Genomic DNA, 23,132 nt, shown 5'->3' on the forward strand with positions numbered 1-23,132 from the left:
AATTATTCAGCAGAAAGCATCCCTACACCTTACCGTATTGGCACTTTGCCCTTTTGATACGATGTTCTTACTGTAGAGTGCCTTGTTTTTTGCTTTTTATCATCTAAAAACTTTCACTTTTTGTATCATCTATCCATAGAAAATTCTCCCAAGAGCCATCGGGATTGTTCAGGTGCTTCCTGGCAAACACAACAAGTCCCGTATTTCCTGTGTGGTGTTCTTGGTTAGCAGGGGATTCTGCCTTGATACTCTCCAATGAAAACCATTTTGTCTTTCTGATTGTGGAGTTTGTAACCCTGACATCTGCTGAGGCAAAGCAAGCCTGCAGTTACTTTGATTTTATTTTTTTAATCTTTTATGCCTTCTTGAGTGATTTTACACAAAGCCCTTTGAGTAGTTTTGGCAGACAAGCCATTTGTGAGTGAACATTCATGGCTTAATATGACGAGGGCTAGCTAAGGGTATTGATGGAACATCCATGGTGTGAATGGCAGCCTCCGGTCATATAATTTTCTTGCGCTATGCGAGAGAAGGGGGAGAGCTGCATTGGCAGGTGTAGAGGGCTGAAAAGTAAATCTTTTATTCAGAAGGTAAGCTAACATGCTCCACTTTCCATATCTCTTTGACAGCAATATGATTATGACAGCAGCACCATCAGGAAGAAGCTGTTCCAGGAGGCACTCATAGAAATAACGCTGCCCACAATGCAGAAGAGCCTGGCGCCCACCTTCAAACCTGTAAGTGGAGCATCAACTCGCTGAACCCCTGGACATTTTATTGTTTAATTAGAAGTGAGCAATGACTAGGAACATTCAACTGCCCTGGAAGTAAACTGCATTACTGTAAAATCGGGCTAAATACTGGTAGAAAGCAGGGACTGACTCCATAAGTGAAGGTATTCCTGTTGATATGCACATTCAAATCCACTCATTTTGTTATAACACATAAAAGAGTAAGAATGTTGGGCACTGCATACATATACAGTGGACCCTTGACTTACAAACTCAATTCGTTCGCGAGGGCTGGTTGTAACTCAAGTTGGTTGTAAGTCAAGACTATTTTTCCCATAAGAAATAATGGAAATACCCATAATGCGCTCCGAACCTCCCGCAGCAACACTTAGTTAACCTTATCATAATAAAAAAGGGTTATATAATGTGCATAATTTACCAAACACCAATAATTTTTCTAATGTACTAACCATAAGGTTATAAAAAGTGCGTAGCCAACTAGAAACAACAATTTCACACTGTACTCACCATTTAATTTGACATCTTTGGGCTGCAGGAAGGGAGGAGGAGGAGAATGAAACAGAAGGTGGTTATTGTTTAGAAGGAGTCTCTTTATGCAAATCTTTTCTTTGTAAAATTGTCGAGATGGTGGATTTTGACATGCTGTACATATTAGCGAGATCGGTCACACGAACACCACTCTCATATTTCCGCATAATTTCCTTCTTCATTTCAATTATGATCGCTGTTTCTCAAGTTAATAATGACAGTAGTCGAGCACTCAGTTCAAAGCTGGTCACGTTGTAAACTACTGTAATAATACACTCCAAAGCAAGCCGGTGCTGACTCAGCCTGATGACATCATCATGTGCCGCGCCAGCCCGCTAGCTAACATCCCTTAACAATCGCTTTCTTTACCTTCGTTACCTTCTCTTCCTTCCTTAGCAATTATGCGTCTTGCTTGCCATGATCGTAGTGTATTATATATATAGATAAACCACTGCACTGACCGAAATTACGTCCACAAACACATGTATCTGGGATCCGACTGACGCTTACGAACACTCTCGGCTCTTTGTTTACAATCGCACAAGCGGATACACGTGACCGCATTCGGGTTGTAACGCAAGATGTTGGTCGTAATTCAAAACAAAAATTTTGGTCGTAAATCAAGTTGTTCGCATGTCAGGCCGGTCGTATATCAAGGGTCGACTGTAAATTGTGATGTCCGGGCACAGACGGACAGGATTAGCACACAGTGTTATTTACATTCACAGGATGGTACACAAAACACCAACACAGCCTCTTCTCTCAGCCAGTCGTCGTCATCGTCGTCGTCGTTGTCTTCTTCTTCTTTGCCCCCAGGCTGGAGTGAGGCAGCTCCTTTTATTCAGCACAAGGGAGTGCTCAAGGTGCTTAATCAGGATTACCTGGAATCACTCCCAGGTGTGGTGGAATTCCATCATATGGTTCTGCAGCTCCCCCTGATGGCCCCCATGGAACTCAACAGGGCTGTACCAGACTCCAGGTCCTGGTGTGCCTGGCAGGAATCCATGGTACCACAGCCACCGTGGGGGGCTACCCTCTAGTGTCCCAGGAGAGGTAGGGCCTCGCAGATCCTTCCATCCGGGTGGCGTCCAGGCCGGGTAATGGCTGAGGCCACCAGTCACAATAATTATATATATATTGTGAGATACACCCGAACACCACCAGACTGAGACCACATCTTTATAAAAACACACGTTTTATTTACAGTTCTCGCACAGCACACAGTTCTCCCAGCACCAATCACTCCCAACACAGGCCTCTTCCCCAATGTCCTTGGACAGCCTTTCCTCTCTCCACGGCAGCTTTGTCCTGCTCCCACTCCCGACTCTAGCTCCCCGACTATAGGAAGGCGGCCCCTTTTTTTCCCACCCGGGTGTGCTCCAGGTGCCTGATGACACTCTTCTGGCAGCACTTCCCGGTGTGGTGGAAGTGCTGCTCTTGCACCCGGAAGCACTCTGGGAATCCCTGGAAGAATCTTCCTTCAACTTCCCGGGAGTGGCGGAAGTGAACGTTTCCCAGGTTCCTTGCTCCTCACCTGTGGTCCTCTCCAGCTCCAGGGTGGATCATATATGCCAGCTCCCGGTCCTTCCAGGTGTCCCAGCTGGGTCTGTCCCCCAGCCTCCTGTGACAATATATTTTATATATATAAAAGCTGAGAAAGTGTGAGGGGAGATTAGATCTTTGGTGTCTTTTAGATTAACTCGAGTGGACCTTTAGCTGACCAGAGGCCAGCTGGTGGTCAGGCTGTCACTGGGCATGGTCACCCAGTGTGCTAAACAAGGCCAAATTAAGACCCTCTACAAGGCCCCTGGCTGAACAGAGCTCATTAGCAGAGAGCTGATCAAACGTTAAGCAGTGCAGCAGGCAGACACCTGGCTGTTCAATGTGGCACAGAAATTCCCACTATTAATAGCGTGAGCAATGGCCACTTTAGCAGTTGTAGACTGCATACACTCAATTGTTTCACTGAGCAGGGACGGGGTGGTCCCCCTTGCTGATTTCAGCACCTAAACACTGCATAAAAAGTTTTTGTCATGTGGGTGTCACCCTTTAGATCAGGGGTCCTCAATCACAGTCCTGGAGGGCTGCAGGTTTTTACTTCAAACCATTTGCTTAATAAGAAGCACTTATTGCTCAAGTAACACTTCTGCTTCATTTTAGTTGTCTTGCTCGTTAAGATTTTGAACCCTTATTTCTTATTTTAGTCTTAAACAGCTGTATTTTTAATTGTTCCTTATTAGCAATAAGGTGCAAATGACAAAAGAGCCCAGCAGTTCTCCATTTAGCATGTTTCCATTTTCACCTGTGTGTATTTATCATGCACTATTGGGTTTAATGAAATACTTGGAAGGAAAGTGAAGAGAAAAAAGTGAAGCACTGAGAATTACTCATCCATTTTAGCCTTCAAATCATTTGGATGATATCCTTAGAAAGGGGAAGAATATCTAGGATACGAGAATTACCTGACATAGCTGAGTTAAAGCACTAACAAGCCATGAAATTAAATTATTGGCAAGAATTGCTTTCTATTTAAGAAACCGGGTTAGAACAAAAACCTGCAGCCACTGTGGCCCTCCAGGACTGTGATCGAGGACCCCTGCCTTAGACGGTGGCACCGGATCAGTCCGCAACCCACGTAGCTCCCTAGTGATGGTAGACTATGACCACACTACTGTCTTCATTTACAAAATGCAGACATTTTTGCCTTTCATCCACACTACCCTGACATTTTTAGCCCCCCACCCCTTTAGAGAGCCGTATTCTTCTAGAAACACCAGCTTAGCACTGCAGTGTTGGAGGGGTGATAACGGAGACCTCCGAGAATGCAGACCCTAATCACACTCTGCTCCTAACATGGCCATTCCCTGAAAGGACCCTGCACATTTCGTTTTCTCTGCTGCTTTGCTTGCCTACTTCATGTTGCTCTCATTAACACAACACAATAATTTCACCTCATCGTCATTCCAAACAAAACAAGTTTTTATTTATTTTTTTGTATTTGCTGTTCTCTGTGTATAAACACAAACTACAAATGAATATCTGCCATGGAGGACGCTTCCTCTTCCTGATGCATACGTGTCTGTTGTAGGCAAACAGCTACGTTTTGCGCATTTTCTGATGCCATTTTACTGCGGGCAGAGAAGTTTCATACACAATGTGAAAACGCTAGTGTGGACAGAGGTCTTTTTTATTTAAACATTATGGTTTTAAATGAGAACATAGTAGTGTGAAAGCAACCATAGCGTACATGTGCGATTGAATCATGGCATAGCGTCAATCTACTTCTTTCACTGCAGCCCACCCCACCATAACACTGTCCACAACAGGATAGAGCAAAATAGGACAAAGCAAAAGATGAGTAGACGGGGATCATAATGAGGTCTAGCCCATCCTTAACTGGATTAAGTGGCTTTCAGGACATATTCATGATGATGGCATCAGTCATCTTTTATGTTAGTAACTGACTGACACTGCTAATGGTCTCCAGCCTTGATCAAGCACACCATCATTCTGGTATCTAAATGAAGTCTTTTTTTTTTTATCCAAACTGTTGCACAAACGCCTGCAGTGTGCCGCATACTGCATTATACAGGTGGTGTAACGCAGAGGCCACCCTCCTTATGAATCAAGTCACTCAAAAATCAAGGCCAACAAAAATGGTGTATTTATTGTCACAATACTCACAAGATGGATAAACAAGTGAATGCAAACCCTGCTACTATCACTCTGGGCCTTTCTACACAGGTCTTGATTTCTTGTTTTAGGTGGTTGCTGGTTTATTCACTTACCTTCCCTTACGTACCATCATAACCTCCATTTCTTATTCATAGCCTCTCCCTCCTTCTCTGTCCATCTTTCACACCAACCTGAGGCCTTGTCTTCCCACCATTGGCCTTGGCCCCAGTTCACATCCCGGTTTTAAACTCAGTCTGTGTTCAGTCCTGCTGTGGATCAAAACCTCCCAAGGTGTCTCCCTGCCCCAGAATCACATCTGGTGGTCTAGGCCTGCTATGTTTTAGTGATCCCCAGTGTTTGTGCACCCTATGCCTTCAGTGGTCCCATCTCTGAATTATGACCCCAGAAATGGTACAAAAACCAAGGATATCAAACTGAACTTTGAGGCTGCACCCTTTATAGCCTAATTACGATAGTCTGACTAGTGAAACCCACGAGGCATCGACAAGTAAGTATTTTTGATATTGGCTGAATGACACGGTAGTTCTCCAGATTCATTTTCTTTAAGTACATCCCTGTCTCATTTGAAGTGGCCTCCTGAGAAAATGAAATGAAAGAAGCAGGTTTGTAAAGTGAATGAATGGCACCAGTTACACACCTCATACCTTCTGTTGCCATACGATGCGTAACAAATGTGATGCCGTCGAGCGGTTGGGGAGCTAACAGCTCAGCATGGCCACTTTGTAGTACAAGTTGCTTTCCATCGACTTGAAAAGGTTCAATCAACACATTGAAAAAAACAGTAAAGGGCATGGAGACTCAAAGTGGAGCTTCAAACCACAAGGCATTACCTCTTTAATCAGTGGCCTGGGGTGCGGCAGTGTTGTGCACTGGCCATCTTCAGCTGTATTTGTGAAGAGCCACCACCATTATAGTAACGGAGTATGATAGCTGACCTCCACAAAGAGAGCGTGTTCAACCTGAAGATGATGAACCTTTGTAGATAAAAACTGACTGCCTAAAATATGTTTTTAAAAAGAAATCTGATTCAAGCACTTCTATTTGAGTACTGAAGAGGTTAACCCAGAACCATAAAAACGATTCTAACCCGAAATCTGAGTGAAATCCGTTCAGAGACACTTCTAATTTTTATCTTTCTATATTTTATTGTTTTAAAGTGTCTTTGCTGTCCAGAAAGAGAGGTTCTGCCAACTGAGATGGCGACTGATGCAAGTTCAAAGAGAGGATCTTAAACATCAGCAGATGTTGTAAAGATGGCCTTGTCATTTCTCTTTCTCATCTAGGAGCTTCAGAAGTTTGAACAGTACATTTTTGCTGACTACACAAACTTCATTCAAGTGGAAAACGTCTACGAAGACATTCTACTGCAGATTTTACTGAGTGAAATTGACAAAGGTAAGGAAATTGATGGCAAAGTGAAAGAGTGAAAAAAGGAGGACACATTTTACCATTAGTACAATTTAACACCCAAGGCAATAAAAGATAAGAAGTGCATTATTGGAATTTGAGGAATATGGTGACCTGAAATATTTAGCCAACCTGGAGACACAAAGCAGTTTTTTCAGACAAAATGTAAAACCAATTCAATTAAAGATGATGGATGGCATTGTGGCACTGCATTGGCCTCCACCTCCACACAGTTGAGTTTACTTGTTCTCCTTGTGTTCATGTAGGTTGAGGGTAAAGGCAGTTAACAGAGGAGTCCATGTTGGCCTTATGTGAGTGTAAGTGTGAGTAGCTGCAGCTCACATGATCCGCCTGTGGTTTCCCTCTCTCATCTCAAAGATGGGCAAGTTATATTAATTAGTGACTATCAAACTGAACCAGTGTGTGAGTGGCCCCTATTATGGGCTGGTGGCGTCTTCCTTGCACGACTCTGAACTAGGATTAATTGCTTTGATGGTGAAGAATGGTTCATGCAATGGAAGAATGAAACAGAAAAATAAGCGAGACTGAAGCACCTATGCTACACCACCCTCCTGCCTGTGTTGTGTTTAGCTGGAAAAGTGAACTACCGTATGTACTCGCGCTTAAGTTCCCATGCGTATAAGTAGAGGCTTGACTTTACTGTATAATTTACGGTATTTTATAATGTTGGTCATATAAGTCAAATGGGTAAACCTCACGCTATTGGTCCAAGAGATTATGATATGCTATCGCCCACCTGAGAGAGTAACCACGGAGCATACTGCCTTTTTTTTCTTCTATGAATTGTGCCTACGTGACCACACAGTAATACCCAAACTATTCCAAAAAGACGTTTGCACAGTTTTGTGTTTTTTGTATCTCACACCCACATACACCTTTTTCATAAGAGCATCCCTTATCTACGATGGAGCGTTTGCTCAGAAGAAAATATGAAGCTGGCTTTAAATTAAAAGTCATTAAAGTGCCGAAAGAAATCAGAAACTGCACTGCTGCAACAAAATTTGATGCGTCTGAGAAACTGATGCGAGATTGGAGGAGGCAAGGCAAAAAAAAATCTGTCGCATTTTTGAACGGGCGTATAAGTGGGGGTCTGATTTTAGGATTGATTTTTCAGGTTTCAAGACCCGATTTATACACAAGTATATACGGTAAATACTTTGCAGTTTAGTGACAGGTGGCACATTGTTTTCCTGCTATGCTAGTGGTTTTCAAAAGATCCCTGAAGTTCACTTTGCAGAACTGTTACCGATTCTTCCTTCTAAACTGCTAGTTTGTTGCCCACTTGCATGAACAGCTACTTTATTATTTTTTTTTTTTTTTGGATTGTCACTGCCATTCCAATACCCTCTTAATTTGTCCTTGGGTTGTCGCGCTTCAGCTTATACCCAGCAGAGCCTTCAGAATATTGTGCTGTGACCCTGAATTCCCAGTTCCATCAATGATGGAGAGACATCAAGCCAGAAGTGCAGCTTTAAACAATGGCAATGCCAGCACCATATCCAATATGTTATTGCTGACACTTTCACCATTTTAATGCATCTTTTTTGTATGACCAAGCTGATCAATTTCACCCATTTTTACAAAATCCAACAGGACCACCCAGATGAGCATTTGCAAATTTAGTATGAAAAGTGGGATTGCAATTTTTTTTTGTTCAAAGCTATGACTCTCTCCTGGCCAGCCTCCCACAACTACTCTTGCTGTTCAGCTTGTGTCATATGGAGATATGTAAGTGGGCATCAGCTGCTGCCAAGATGTGCTGTTGAGGTTTATCTGAACATTTTGTTTGAATTTTCAAGTCGTGTTGTGAGATTCCACGGGTTTTAAATCTTTTCCATTTGTAGATTCTTTTCCTTCCTGCAGTGATGAATTCCAACTTGCTTTACTACAAATCTAAAATGTGCACTGATCTGATCTGATCAGACTTCATACAGCAGTGGGCCTCTCGAGTTTACCCTGCTCATTGGTCTTTGATTTTGGTACCTGGTTAGACTTTCCTTGCTAGATGAGCTAAGAAACTTCCTGGTTCCATTAGTTTGCATATTTAGTCTTGTTTTTTAAAGTACTATTAGTTTGTTTATTCTATTACAGACAAAGAGTGAATGTGAGAGGAACCTTGTTAACATGGGAGATAAATAAAAATCCAAACAGCACATAGACTTTATACTGTATACACCATCGCCATAAAGATCTATATCATAGGCACTAAATTTTAGCTCTGTACGTCCACTACTGTTTAAATTCAGGTTCAGATATTTAAAAGAGGAAGCAGATCCATACTTCAGTCCATAAATTCTTTCTGTGGTGCTGCTGGCCAACTGTCATTCCTCCCTCACAAACTGGTGACCTTTGGATTACAAAAATATAATGAAGCTTTTGCATTTCAGGGGACTTCCATCTCATTAAAGATGGCCCTCCTAGTCCCCTATAGTGTACATCTGTATGTTTTACATAATTTTCAATTTTCTAGAAGTCTTGTGAAAAAGTAAGTACACATTATGAAATGCATTTTTAAAAAATCTTTACATACAGGTTATTTAGTTGGTAAAAAGACTGAAATTAATTTATTCAGTGAAAAATGAGCAGATATGTAATATCCTTCGGTGGAAAAAAGTAAATACACCTAATAGCTGGTATTCTGTCCCTTTGGTAAAAACAACCTAAAGTAGGCATTTTCTATAAAGGTCTTCCAGTCTCGACTGGGGGAAGGTTTTCCCACTCCTCCATGCAGAATTATTTTAAGTTGTATGATATTTGAGGGGTGTCTTGTGTGCACAGCCCATTTAAAACCCCAACTCAACATCATAATGGGATTCAGATCTGGGCTTTGACTTGGCCATTCCAGAATCCTCCCATTTCTTTCTTTTCAGCCATTCCAAGGTGGATTCACTGCTATATTTAGGGTCATTTTCATGTTGCAAGGTCCGCTTCCAGTTGAGTTTCTAACAGAAGGTCTCACATTACTGTATACTCAAGCACCCGTGATACTATAACAGCAAGCTGCCTTGACCCTGATGCAGCAAAGCAGTTACACGCCATGACATTTCCACCACCATGCTTTACAGTTGGTCTCGGGTTCTTCTGGTCAAAAGCTGTCTTTTTACTTAGCTTAGAAAAATGACATGACAGGTTTTCTGGTACTGTAGCCAAATAACTCTTTTTGCCATATCTGCCCAGAGCCCATGGTTCCAGAGGTACTGGTTTTTGCCTAGGTGTTCATGCCCTGATGCTCTTTCTTGACAGCAAAGACTTCCTGTTGACACACATGCAGATCTAATTTGTGCAGCGTCTTTCCAATAACAGACTCATATACTTCAACGTCAACATTAGCAGGCACTACATGTAGGTCCTGTGATCAAATTCTGGGTTCTTAAAAATTTCTTGCGGCATCTTATGTTCAGCTCTTGGGGTGAATTTGCTGGAGGGGCCTGACCTGGACAGGTTAGTAGTAGTTTGAAATCTTCTCCACATGTAGATGACCATCTGGACAGTGGGATGGTTGTTTACCAATTCTTTGGAGATGCCTGTATCTGCTCAGGATTCCACTCACTGTTCAAAGACATGCAGGTTAGCTGAATGGTTAAATCGGCCATTGTGTGTGTGTGTTTGACCTGTCCGGGAGCTGTTCCTGCTTTGTGTTTGTTGTGGTAGACTCCAACTGCCCCACAACCCTACCCTGGATAAACAGATTATGAAAACAGATGAATGGAGATGTTTTTAAAATCCTGTCACAGATTTACTGTTATCTATAATCTCCTCTCTGAAGGCTTCATAACTCTTTTGATCTACTGTAGGCAGGATGACAACACATGCTTCCACAACTAAGCAAACCAAACTAAGTGTCTGAGCTTTAAATAAGATTCAGACAGGATCCTCTCTAATGATGTCCAATTAGCCTAATTGTCCTAATATTAGGTACCTGAGGTACTGATAAATGTACAGTGGATGTGTACCTACTTTTTCCACGTGCAAATTGTTATGCTTATTATAACAAACATACCATATTTACATTTTGTAGTCCAATGTATATTACCTTTTATCTATTGACACTGTTTATATAAAGTTCTAATCCTGATATGTCCACATATGTTAAAAACAATACTTCAGTGATTGTAATTACTTTTTTCACATGCTTGTAGTGTTCCTAAAATTAGTTTTGCTAGCCTGTCCATAAAGTACACTATATAAGATGCATTGTTTTCTCTCCTCTACAGTGGTACAAGAAGCAGCAAGCCTAAAGAAACACAACCTCTTTGAAGATAATGCTGACTTCTCATGTGCAAGTCAGTTCAGTCTGGCAGATAAGCGAACACCACCAGGATCACTTCCTACAGGTCTTGGTAAACCTATGAATCTTCCTGAAAATCTCACTCCTGCGAAGCAGAATGAGGGCATTCTGAAAAAACAAGAACAGATTGCTAGTGTAGATCCACCTGCTTCCGATGTGCTAGAGAGCTTTGCCTCCACTACAGACCAGATGCCGAGACCTGCCATCATTGAGCATGATCCAAATGCAGCAGCAAACAGAGAGCCTGTACAGGAGAATGCACACTCTGACATTCCCCAGCAGCCACTACTTTCCAACACTGAGAAAGATCCAAATGCAACAAACAATGGAGAACCTGTGCTGGAGAGTTCAGCTCTCACTACAACCAAACAGCCAGACCTCTCCATCATCGAGAATGACCTAAATACAAGTAGCATTGATTCTATGATAGAGGATATGACCTGCACTATAAAACAACCAGCAGAACCTTCCAATATCAAGGATGATTCAAATTCAGCAACAAACATAGTATCTGTGCCAGAGAGCATGGTTCATACTGTAAAGCAGTATGCAGAAGTTTCCATCAGTGAGTGTGAACCAAATGCATTGACAAACACAGAGTTACTGCCGGAGAGTGTGACCCTCACTATAAACGAGACGCCAGAAGCCCCTATCATCGAGAATAATCCAAATGTAACAACAAACATTGATATTATGGTAGAAAGCGATGCCACCATAGTAAACCTGCAGCAAGAAATTTCAATCATCGCGGCTGATCAGAATGAAGTGACAAGCAAAGATTCTGTTTCAAGTCACAGTGAGACACTGAACTTGGAGAAAAGCACTGATAACATACACGATAATGAAAACGGAGGTGCTATACATGAGGATACGCTCCAAAGCCAGCAAGAAGCTCCAGATAGTGTCAACGAAATTCGAGAACTTATATCAATGATAACACTAGTCAATACAGAGGAAAAAGAAGAGCCATTAACGGTAGAAGACACTGGAAAGGAGATCATCATAGGAGATGAGAGCCAAGCCTTGGTGGAGGAAAAAGCTGCAAACAATGAGTCACTAGAGGAGAAAGCAAAGGATTTAATTCAGTAAATACAATAAGGGCTGAAATTCAAATTTCAATGAACGTGTTAGCCTATTAATCCATTGTTACTGAAAAACCTAAATTGGTATTTTACATGACAGAGCACCTATTTTTATGCTGTTATATAGCTGGACACACTTAAGAGTCTAAAAAAGAAAGACACCATGAAAACATGTTTTGTCTTTTAGGTTACTTTCTTTTTAAACAAATCATGGCTGATAAAAGTATTAACAGTAAACCATCAAAAGAAATCAAAGCAGCACAGGTGGCAAGGTGTTTAGTACTGTTTCTCCAATGCTCCAGCAAAATAATTCCAATTCTTATTCCACTTATTATCTGTCAAGAGTTTGCTCCTGTTTATGTGGGTTTTCCCCTCATCACAGAGACATGCTATTGGGATTCATGGTGACCTTATATTGGTCCAGCATGAAAGTAAGTGTGTGTGTGTGTGTGTGTGTCTGTGTTTGTGTGTGGTATTGTATCCAAGGGGGGCTTACCTGCAAGTAAAAAAGTAGGGTTTGAAAAAATATGGACATATTAATTTAGTTTTCCTAGACTGAGATGAGATGCATTTGTTGGTATTTCAATGTGCCTATAAATTATTTTTTGACAAGTCTTTTATAACTGAAATTCTTTCACATCTATTTAGAAAATAACCATTACATAATTGTTGATGAAACTGGATTGCCAGTTATGGAAATGTATAGAGCAGCTGTGCTCCAAGAACATTCCCATGGAACAAGCCAAAGAAAATGTGCAATTCTACTGGTGTTGTCTCTTCATCCAAACTCTTTTGTACCAACATTGAATCCAGTCGTTTTAGATATGACTACATACAAAGTACACTTTTTTATGAAAATAAAAATGAACATTTAATGCAACCAGGAAAGAAATACAGCTGAATACAAGTTCTTAGTCCTGCATAAGAGACTGAATGCAGTGAAAATCAGAAGCCTAGTCTGAAAAATCGAAGAGAGATTTGAAGAGAAATTTTACATTCTTCAGTTGGAAAAACATGCCACTTACCGTTCTTGAATGTTGAAGTGAGTGAGAGAGCAAACAGATATTGAGATCTGAATCATGTTTTGAACAACAATGTTATTAAGAATATTCTATTACTAATTTAGACCAGTGTTTCCCCAACCTCAGTCGTGGGGACCCACTGTGGCTGCAGGTTTTTATTCCAACCAGTTTCCTAATCAGTGACAACACCTGATAACATTGAGCTCATTTAATTAGCTGGTATTATTTTTCTTTTATTCTACATTCAGAAAGCACAAAGCACAACAGCATGATTTTCACATTTATAAGACAGTTTGAAATATTTCTGCTTTTGCCATAGATTTAAATGCTTAACTTTCTTTTGTTGATTTCATTATATTTTGCCCTTTCTCTGTGCAGTTTTCCCCCTTCGTTGTATCTTATTAATGACAATTAAAAATGAGCAAAGCAGACTCGCAGGGAAACAACACTGAATCATCAAAGGCTGCAACTACTTTAGCATCAGACCCACTAATTAGTAAATAATGGATTAATTAAACAATTAGAACACCTAGAAAAGTAGATGAAAATTAAGATGAAAATATTGTTAAAAAGAAAAAAATACATTTACCCATATAACTGCTTGATTATATATATATATATATATATATATATATATATATATATATATATATATATATATATATATATATATATATACATACACACTTTTTTTTTTAACCAAACTTAGTTTTCTAATTTCTATATTGTTCCCAAAACACAGAACTTGGGAAATAGCACTTCACTTCATTAGTCCAGGAGTTCAATTAAAAACGGCAGCTGGTTGGAACAAAGACCTGCGGCCACAGTGTGCCCCCAGGACCGAGGTTGGGAAATGCTAATTTAGACCACATTCATCAGAGGAAGAGATGAAAATATCAGTCTTTTAAAGTTGTCAGTCCATTCCTGTACTAATACACTTAGTCTTTGTACTGTATAGATATTTAAAATAACATTTAGCTACTTTACCAGACGGTCCGCATGCCTTGCTCCTAACTACTTCACCCTACTACTTTATATGTCTGTAAATCTCTGAAGCTACAGTCAGTAGCTTGGAAAGAGACATCTGCCTTATTTATTTCTTTAGATAAAAGAAAGTCTGGAAAGGTAAAAGTTAGCTTAGTAAAACACAAGAATTCTGAAAATATAAATTAATGCTTTATATCTACAAATGCAGGTCCATTGTTTTAATAATCATTATCAAGCTGGATTCTTATTTTATTATTTTTGATTGTATAATATATACTGTACCTTTTTAAGTTACAAAATACATACAACTATTTAAAAGCTACTGCTTTAGAAAACTTCCCTGGCAATATATTGAGTCAGAATAGCTGCAAGTAGTGTGCAAAATGGAAATCCCCTAATATAACAGTGAAAAACCCATCCTATCTTAGAATATTCTTATAGGCCGTAATAACAAATTGACAAATATCAAAGGCTTATTTTCATATCTTACAGTTATCACATTATAGACCAAAAGTTGCAGTCTCTTTAAAAACCTGTAATAATCCATCTATAACAATATGTTAATTATATTACATCTTTTTCAGCACGACACTTAAGCTTATGAGAATTATGAACAGGATGTCTTTGTGAGATTGGGTCATAAGAAACAAAATTTGTAAACCCTGTACAATAAATAATTAATGTTTATATTTTTGCATAAGAAATAACTTATATACCATATATTATGAATATTGATATCAAGTAAATAGTATGCTTTTGTACTGAGGTTAATTAGATTAACAAAGTATTTTCTGGAATTACTAGACAATTATTTATTTGAATATGTATTTCACAGTATAACTGATTAACACTTTATTTGCAAATCTCAATAAATATTTTGATTCCAGAAATCCAACACTAAGTAGCTTTGAAATGTTCAATGTTGTTTGTGAAAATTAAGACAAACATTATTATTCTAAGACAAGTCCTTTCATTTTGTAATAGGGATGCATTTCATAATTATCTCGTTACTTCAACAAATCTTTTGTATTGTGACTATAAATTAATTGTATTTTCAAAGCTAATTAACCTAAAATAAACATCGATAGTAAATCAAAGTGGAGTTTCAATTTTCCAATTTATATAACAAAATAATGGCAAGTTCACAACCTCTCCCTTTCAAAGATTTTAATTAACCTCAGTCTATTTTAAAGATTTGGTTTCTCAACTTCTTACCTCGGTAAGAAGGCTTTGTCATTGTACCTACCTTTCTTGAAGAGATATATAAAAGAGGTTAGAAATGGAAGAATAAATTAAGGAAGTGTGTTTATTTGGTTAAGTTGCAAAAATGATCCACAGAGAAGTACAGTGCTTAACAACAACATTCATTTTGATAAATTCAAGTGTACATACAGTAAGTTGTTCACATCAAAAGAACCTCATTGCAGAATTTTCAGTCAACATTCATCTGTAAACTTTAAAAAAATATAGACATAAGGAGCCTGTAACAAAAAAAGTGGACATGGTTAGCTTTTATGTGTATTTTTCATCACAGGCTGACTTAAGATGAACTTGATATACAGGAAAGTAAAATTAACAAAATGTGCAGAAGACATAGCTGCTATTGTTTAACAGTAATTCTAAATGCAGCTGTCAAATGAAACATTATTAAAATTTCATATGGATGCTCTGTGATCAAACTACATATAGAAACCTCTTGTAATTTATTTCTAAAATGAACAGACCACAGTCCAATATCCATAAATGTCATCTAGAATATTAATAAGATGAAAAAAAGACTTATACAAGTACAGTACAGTGTAATAACCTACATGCTGGGTAAAACATGCAATACTGTCTCATGTTCGTAGATGCGGTTATTCCATGAATAAAACAAGTCCCTAAGTGTATTTGCATTTGGAGCCAAGTCTACCCTGACATGATAAGCATTATTTTGTATGGTGTGAACTACTTAGCTGGATATGCTGCATTGTCATGCAGTCTGGCAACAAAAACAATCTAAATATTCTGAGCACTTCCATTCCATTCAAAAGAAAGACATAATAAATAAAATAATTTAAAATTCTCCTAATTATTAAATGACTGTGTATAAATATTTAAAAAAAATCACATATTATAACCTCACACAGAAAGGTAACAAAATGTTTGACATATGATTTAAGGTCCAGGTTGTGATGGGTCAAATTTTATTGTAAATGTTGCCAAAAGTTGTAAGCCATGTGATTATCTATCACCAAATCCATAGTAAAAAGGTTCATCTGGTCTGTAGCCATATGCTGTAGTAGGGCGTTGAGGAACTCCAGCTGGCTGCCCAAAGCCATCCATTGCAATGCTGAAAAAAAAGAGAAAAAGAATGAAAGCACTGAATTGCATGGCAAGTCAATCAGGGCCTAAGACAGTAAGACATCTCAAACTATGACAATACAACCGCCATGCTTAACTACTGGTATGAGATTGTATTTATTATAGAACAAAGTGTTAACATGTCACAAAACAGGACAAAAAAACTAATTTTTACTTATTTTCTCAAATGTTACCAAAGAGCTTTTGAGAACAACCTAGGTACATTTGGGAAATACGTGGCTCTTAATACTAAATAGTGACTTTTGCCTTACAAGTAATGAATGGATTCTATTTTTGCCAAGTCTCTTTTGATACCAGAGTCATGAACAGTGACCTTAGGTGTGGTTAGAAGCTAATAAAATCTTTAGATGATGGTCAAGGATAATGTGGGACTTAACAGAAAATGTACACCTTGCTGTTGGACTGATTTTGGAATGGCAGTCATTCCAGGAAATACCTGTTTTTAAACCTGGACAATATTGCCTTCAGTGTATTTACTGGAGCCCCAGAATCATACAAATGGCTTTATAACATTATCAGACTGATTAAAAAAAATCAATAATTTATTCTTGACTTCACTTTATTAGGAAAGGTCATATTTTGACAGCCTTATATTTGCTGACATAGGCTTAACTAGTATTCAAGCATTACAACACAGCATTCTCTAACATACTTATTAAACTAGGTCAGGGCCAGAGTCTATCCTGACAGCATCAGCAAAAGGGAGGAATCAGGCCTGGACAGGACACCAGTCCATTGCAGGGCCCACTCACACACATACACTACTGTTCCAAGTTGGTCAGGCTGTGATTCTCTATAGTATCACCACATACAATGGTCTTTATTTCAGGAGTCATCATTTTGGGCTCCCTATATGCACAGACCTCCAAAAACCTCTACAGTATCTTCTGTCTAACAAACCAACAAGCTTTGATTCTCCATTATGATTTGCTTCATGGTGGTAACATGTTCTGTCATCAGTGTTGAAGACTGGCCTGATCTTGAGTTATATTCAAGAGATGTTCTACCTGGAAGGAGTACTGCAGCCAACCTTTTTTTCTGTTGCATATGAAAGGGACCTGGTATACATTGGCTAGGTTAGAATGACTCAACCAATGTGCATTGTTCTCTAGTGGAAAAATCTGTGATAGCACAATACTTTATTGGGTGTCAAAAAAAAAAAAAAAAATCACAAAATAAACTACAGTACAAATGCTAGAAACTTGTAATCAACAAGTATATAGTAGCTATTTTCTGGCTACATGCAGACTCAGGATTGTAGAATATCCCTTTCAGGTTCAGGCAGAAAACATTTAATCAACTCTTGTACAGTTCATCTTATATTGTATATTTATAAAAAAAATATATAGCTATGAGATTTCCCAATAAATAAAACGGTTCAGATGAAGGGTGAAGCATTCATTTAGAAATTTTAACTAAAAAAATTAAATTTGACGATAAATGTACAAGTGCACACAAATATACATACAACAAAGAATAAACATTAAAATACTGAAAAGAATCAGTCCAGTTGAGCTGGTTATATTGATTTGTAAGAAAGTTTCATAGAGTCTGGTGAATCTTGCATTCTAATTCTTAATGAACTGGGAATCTGTATTAGTGTACAGATAAAGACTTAACTCTGTGTATGTGTGTTTAAATTTTTAATGTGGTATAGACACATTCATAGTGATATTGATATAGAAAGTGTTAAAATGATTACACATTATAACAAAGTATGTTCCTTTAATCACCCGGGAGTTAACCTTAAGCATGACTCAGGCTTGGAATTCTATTAATTACAGCTAAACCATGTTTCATACTCAGGCGGACAGTAATGATCTGCTGTACATTTTTAAGCTCAAATAATGTTTGGGACAGTATACTGCTGCTATCATGTGGATGAAATAACACCATGCTGCAAAATATTGATAATATTTCTATGTGTTTTGTCACTCTAAGTTAACTCAACACTAAAAACACAAAAACAAAAAAATTGTAACGGCAGCTTTATAACCTTCTATAACTGAAGCACTGTGTGAACTGAGCGATAGTGAAGACGATGTGAATTGGTCATCAGAGGTAGACAAGGATAGTGAAAGTGAGGCATGACCATCAAGATATGTCTGGTGTATTTGACATGTGAGGCCTCAGCATGATGCAACAGTAGCTGTATGCCAAAAAGGCTAAATTATTGCGATTGAATATGAGGATATGCAAGATATTATATCCCAAAGCACTGTCTGTCTATCTATCTATCCATCTATTCACAGCTTTGCGCTGTGGTAGCCTGCAATAAAACAAGAGGCACTGACATTCTACACAATCATGTGCAAGCAATAGAAAAAATAGAAGAAAAATGTGCAAAGAAACACACTTCTGCTGTGCCTGTTGCAACATCATGCTACAACAAATCATGATTATATCTATGCATTTTGCCATCGTGCTGTGCATTTTTGACTGTCAAAATTATCACACAAAGGACATTAAATTTGCATCAGTACCGCAATGGGCAGTACCCTTTCTAATGTATTTACATTGATATGTTGATGTTGTTATATGTAACAGAAACCATGTAAACATTTTTTTATTGTTTTTCAAGTAGTAAACATTTCTTAGCCAAAGAGGTTAAGAGCGAGCTGCTCAAGAATTTGGATTTGCTTTGTGTTATTTACCCACAATTGGCATTAGCAACCCTTACTAAATAAGATCTGCTCGCCACTCTGGCCTGTTTACCTTAGATTTGAGCCTTTAGTCAGAATCCTACCTAGTGCAGAGTTTTCAGCTGATTCTTGTGTTAACCACTAGGTGGCAACAGACACCTACTTTTGAAGGTTGCATTTTTGAATTTAACTTTGCTTAGATAAACAGTGTGATAGGCTTTGCAATTAGAATATTTCCATCTGTTACAAAAGAATGTTTTGTCTGTTTTTGGATATTCATCCACTATCTTATCGTTATTAAGTGCTTCAACATTATGACAATATACATATACGTGTATAAACAATAAGGGTTTGCAGAATTCACTTGAAAAAAAAAATTCATAATGTGTAATATAAAAATTAGAAATGTCTCCATAAACACTAAATGCAGCTTATATAAAATATCCAGATGGCCTTGCAAAAAAAAGTCCCAACTGAATATTTTGAGTTTCTTGAAACACCGAGCAAATATGAATCACTAACATTATTGATAAACAGACATGCAAGGCTAACATTTATAGATTTCATTCTTGCTGTAATATATATTAAAAAGAAACCTCAGAGCATACAACAAAGACATTGTTACAGTAACTATCAAACCAAGTCATCAATCAAGCTAGATGAAAAAAATGGTTTCTTGGCTTTGCAAAAGATCCTAATTTATCTATTATTTTTTGTAACTATGATCTACTAGCTTTACCCCTACATGGTTATTTAATCATTTGTTATTTTAAACTGAAATCATTTCCAGCCGTCCTTTATAGCCACCTTTCCCCAATACTCTTATCTAGGCCCCAAACACTTCTTTTTTTCCTATTGTCATGCCAGTACTGTCAAAACATATTTAATGTAAAACTAAATACTCTTATGCTTAAAGCCCTCTGGATTACATGGGCTGCTTACATGATCTATGACCTCTCAAATATGACAGCTGAACTTTCTAACTGCCTCTCTAAGAACTGAGTAACAGATGTTAAAGTGTGCTTGGTTGAAGATGATCATAGTGAATGAAGGGGAAAAATAATTACAAATATCAAAGAGAAAATAATTCTGACCATTTCAGTGGAAAATGCAAGTTATGAATTTTGAAATTAACTCACCAAATGTACAGAAAATTAAATATACAGAAATAATAAATGGAATAAGAGGAAATATTAAGCAATGCTACCAGTTATAAGCCTAAAATAATGCAAATATTAATAAAAGACATTTTTACCACATTAACATTGAATTAATAAGGGAAAAAATAAGGAAAATTACAGTGCACCAAAATCACTAAGTTTTGTTTAAGTTTACTAAAGAGAGTTTCCGACCAGGAAAAGATTGGTGTATTTTCTTCTTCTATTGATTCCACCTTTGATCTCCATGTCCTGTCACTTCTCTAGTTACACAGTCCATTTTTACAGCGCTAAATCAACAGCTATTTTGGTAAAACTGATTACACAGCCTTTTCCATTTTTTATTAAATATTTTGTTTGGCATTATGTACATAATATTTTAATGTCAACAAAATAATCACTGTTACAATTTCACACTGGAGTTTAGAAAAAATATGAAACACCAGAACTTACAAAGCTCCCTTTTCATTTTAGCAGAATCAAATAAAAAATAATTTTCCAGCAAATAATCTAAGTTTATGGAGATGCTCAAATTAACAGTTTACTGGAAGCATATAGTCAAGCACAGGGTTAGAAATCAATAGAAACATTAAATTCATTATGTAATCAATCAATTTTTACTCTTCAACTCTTTATTTTGAATTCAGCTGCTATATACTGTAATTCATTTGATGAAGCTTTGGTTAGTGCTGCCTCTGGCTGCAGTTTCAATTAAGTGCATTTAAAGTGGGCAGTGCATTTTTTTTTCTCATATAGGTTTCCTTCTATAGTTCTGAACACATGTTGCTGAGTGAGCAACTGTGAATCTTTGTGTGAATGTACCCTGTATTGAACTGCTGTCTCATCCAAGGCTGAATGCTGTTTCCATAATATGTGTTTGCTCTCTGCAACCTCAAAATAAAAATAAACTCCTTCAGAAAATAGATGGAAATTTCTTCAGGTTTTTGACTTTGGAATCAAGCATGATAAGATTATAAATTTTCCTTTCTTTTCACTGAATACCATGTAAGCCAAGTTAAGCAGTTTGAATCACACTGCCTTAAGGATTATACATTTTAATACAGGCATATCCTAACAATCTTATTTTACACTGATGCATTATAGTATTATATTAATATATGTTTTACCAGAAAAAAATGCATACGTCAACAAAAATAAATGATGTATTAAAGTTGACGATTAATGCAATATTCCAAAAATAATGTTTGGCAATTAATATTTGACTTCGGCCTGTGGTGGAATCAAATAATTATATAATGGCATTAAAATTTTGAAAACAAAACAAGAAAGGGGTAATCATGGTATGGCCTGGAAAAATTAAGACAGTGGTTAATCTGCTGACTGTTATCTTCTTCATTATGAAACTAAAGAAGAGTATATTATCCTGGCAAATTTACTGCACAAAAAATAAATGTTTTAAAAATGTCAATTTAAACAGCAATAACATCAATTCACATTAAAGTAAATAAATACATACTAGCATTCTCAAACCTACTTTAATCACATATTTTAAAAAATATGTTTACAATAATTTACTACATTATTTAAATTTGTATTTCAGAATGTATTTTTATGTTAACACTGCTTTTATCTTCACTGTACTTTTTGCTCATTTTTGTGAACATTTTAATTGGTAGTATTTACTGGTTTTATGATTAAGTTGAAGAATTTTGCTGAAAAAATAACTAGATGGCTAACTAGCTTATATGAGAAAATTAAAGCAACATACCCAAGAGTGCAGACAGGCATGCAAACATAGCTGATGCTATAATCACAGAAGAACTCACTTGGTTTAATGGGGTGGTAATGGTATCCTCTTGCTATGCATTTAATTATAGAATTAATAACTTTATTTCTTAATTATTTAATCTCTTGTATGTTTTCTGATTATTTTAATATATTTACAAACAAAATCATTAGGCAAACGAATTGAACCCAGGGCAGTGGATTTGTGATTTGCTAGTGCTACATAAAATTATCCCATTTTGAAAATTTGATGCTCATCTCCTGATCTTCTTTAATGATGCAAGAAAGTACTTTCTTATTTAGTTTGTCTGGCTTTCTCCATATTAAGAACCACCCTGTATTTCTCACTTATAAAAGAAATGCGACTGACTCTCTTATTGAGTTTAGGTAAAGACCCTGAGAAAGTGAACTTTGTAAATTTTGTATTTTTTTGATTCAATAAATGCTTAAAGACTTTCTTGACTGGGATTCAGTACAGACCAATATGTACCACAGTCTTGATCAAACCAAACAAACAACACATGAAATGCTCAAAAGAGATTACAGGAAGACATTCAACAGCAACAGAGTTTATAAAATTCCAACAGATAATACAGTTAGTCCAAATTTAGTTGCACAGTTTTCTTAAATTTATGACAAGTTACACACTTTACTCAAAATTAATAGGTTTTAAGGCTTTACATACCCATTTCAAGTACAGCAGACTCAATTTTTTGGGAGTCACTTTAAAAAGTATAATTCTCACAAAAATCAATATGAATAGATTTCATTACTTTAATTAAGAGCACCGTTGACAGAAGATATTTTAGGGCATATTGACATTACCCAATTCTCTTAGGTTGACTTTACTCAAAATAAATATGTTTTTAAGATTTAAAAAAGTGACAAGTTTTTTTGGTTATGTTTATAAAAACCAAATGAATTTCATTGCCAATCATGCTGGGATGTAGTGCTGCCAAAGCAGTTGTGGGAAAAACAGGATTTCACATGGAGCTATTTTTTTGGGGAATTCTGTGAAAATGTTTGAACAGTTTTGGTTTATCTTTGGTGACAAAAATGCCTTATTAGCATACGCTCAGTTGATTTGCATTGAGCGACCACCAGTTTATAAACATACTGCAGGGTTTTAGCAAGCTTTTGAACGCTTAACAATAATTTAGTTTTTGATAATCTGGCAGATCTATTGGACACCATAAAGCACACAAACAGGCTTTTCTCTTTGTGGCAACAGAAGATGATTTAATATGTTAATTATCTTGGTGTGACCGGGCTATTTGGTAGTTATTTAATAATGATGTGGCTGTGGTTAATGGCTTGTCAGTTTAATTAAAAGTTAATAACAATTTTTTAAATTATTAGGTTTTGGGTATATATTTTGGTGTTTATTTGATTGATTAGAAATTATCATACAATACACAAATGTGCAATCAACATGTTTAA

The 23,132-nt window shown here is 37.2% G+C and overlaps 2 protein-coding genes across 2 annotated transcripts in view; one reads left to right on the forward strand and one right to left on the reverse strand.

The window, feature by feature from the left end:
* Positions 1 to 12,883, forward strand: part of niban1a (niban apoptosis regulator 1a) — a 114,064-nt gene extending 101,181 nt beyond the window's left edge. The window contains exons 12-14 of the mRNA XM_039734937.1: positions 630 to 737; positions 6,260 to 6,371; positions 10,619 to 12,883. Coding sequence (XP_039590871.1) covers positions 630 to 737; positions 6,260 to 6,371; positions 10,619 to 11,781 — 1,383 coding nt within the window. The 3' untranslated portion in view covers positions 11,782 to 12,883. The remainder of the gene's footprint in view (positions 1 to 629; positions 738 to 6,259; positions 6,372 to 10,618) is intronic.
* A 2,188-nt stretch (positions 12,884 to 15,071) lies between these two features.
* The window catches only part of kifap3a (kinesin-associated protein 3a), a 124,772-nt gene continuing 116,711 nt past the window's right edge, over positions 15,072 to 23,132 (reverse strand). The window contains exon 20 of the mRNA XM_039734496.1: positions 15,072 to 16,115. Within this exon, the coding sequence (XP_039590430.1) occupies positions 16,007 to 16,115 (109 nt within the window). The 3' untranslated portion in view covers positions 15,072 to 16,006. The remainder of the gene's footprint in view (positions 16,116 to 23,132) is intronic.

Source organism: Polypterus senegalus, chromosome 14 (assembly GCF_016835505.1).
Source record: "Polypterus senegalus isolate Bchr_013 chromosome 14, ASM1683550v1, whole genome shotgun sequence".
Taxonomy (NCBI): Eukaryota; Metazoa; Chordata; class Cladistia; order Polypteriformes; family Polypteridae; genus Polypterus; species Polypterus senegalus.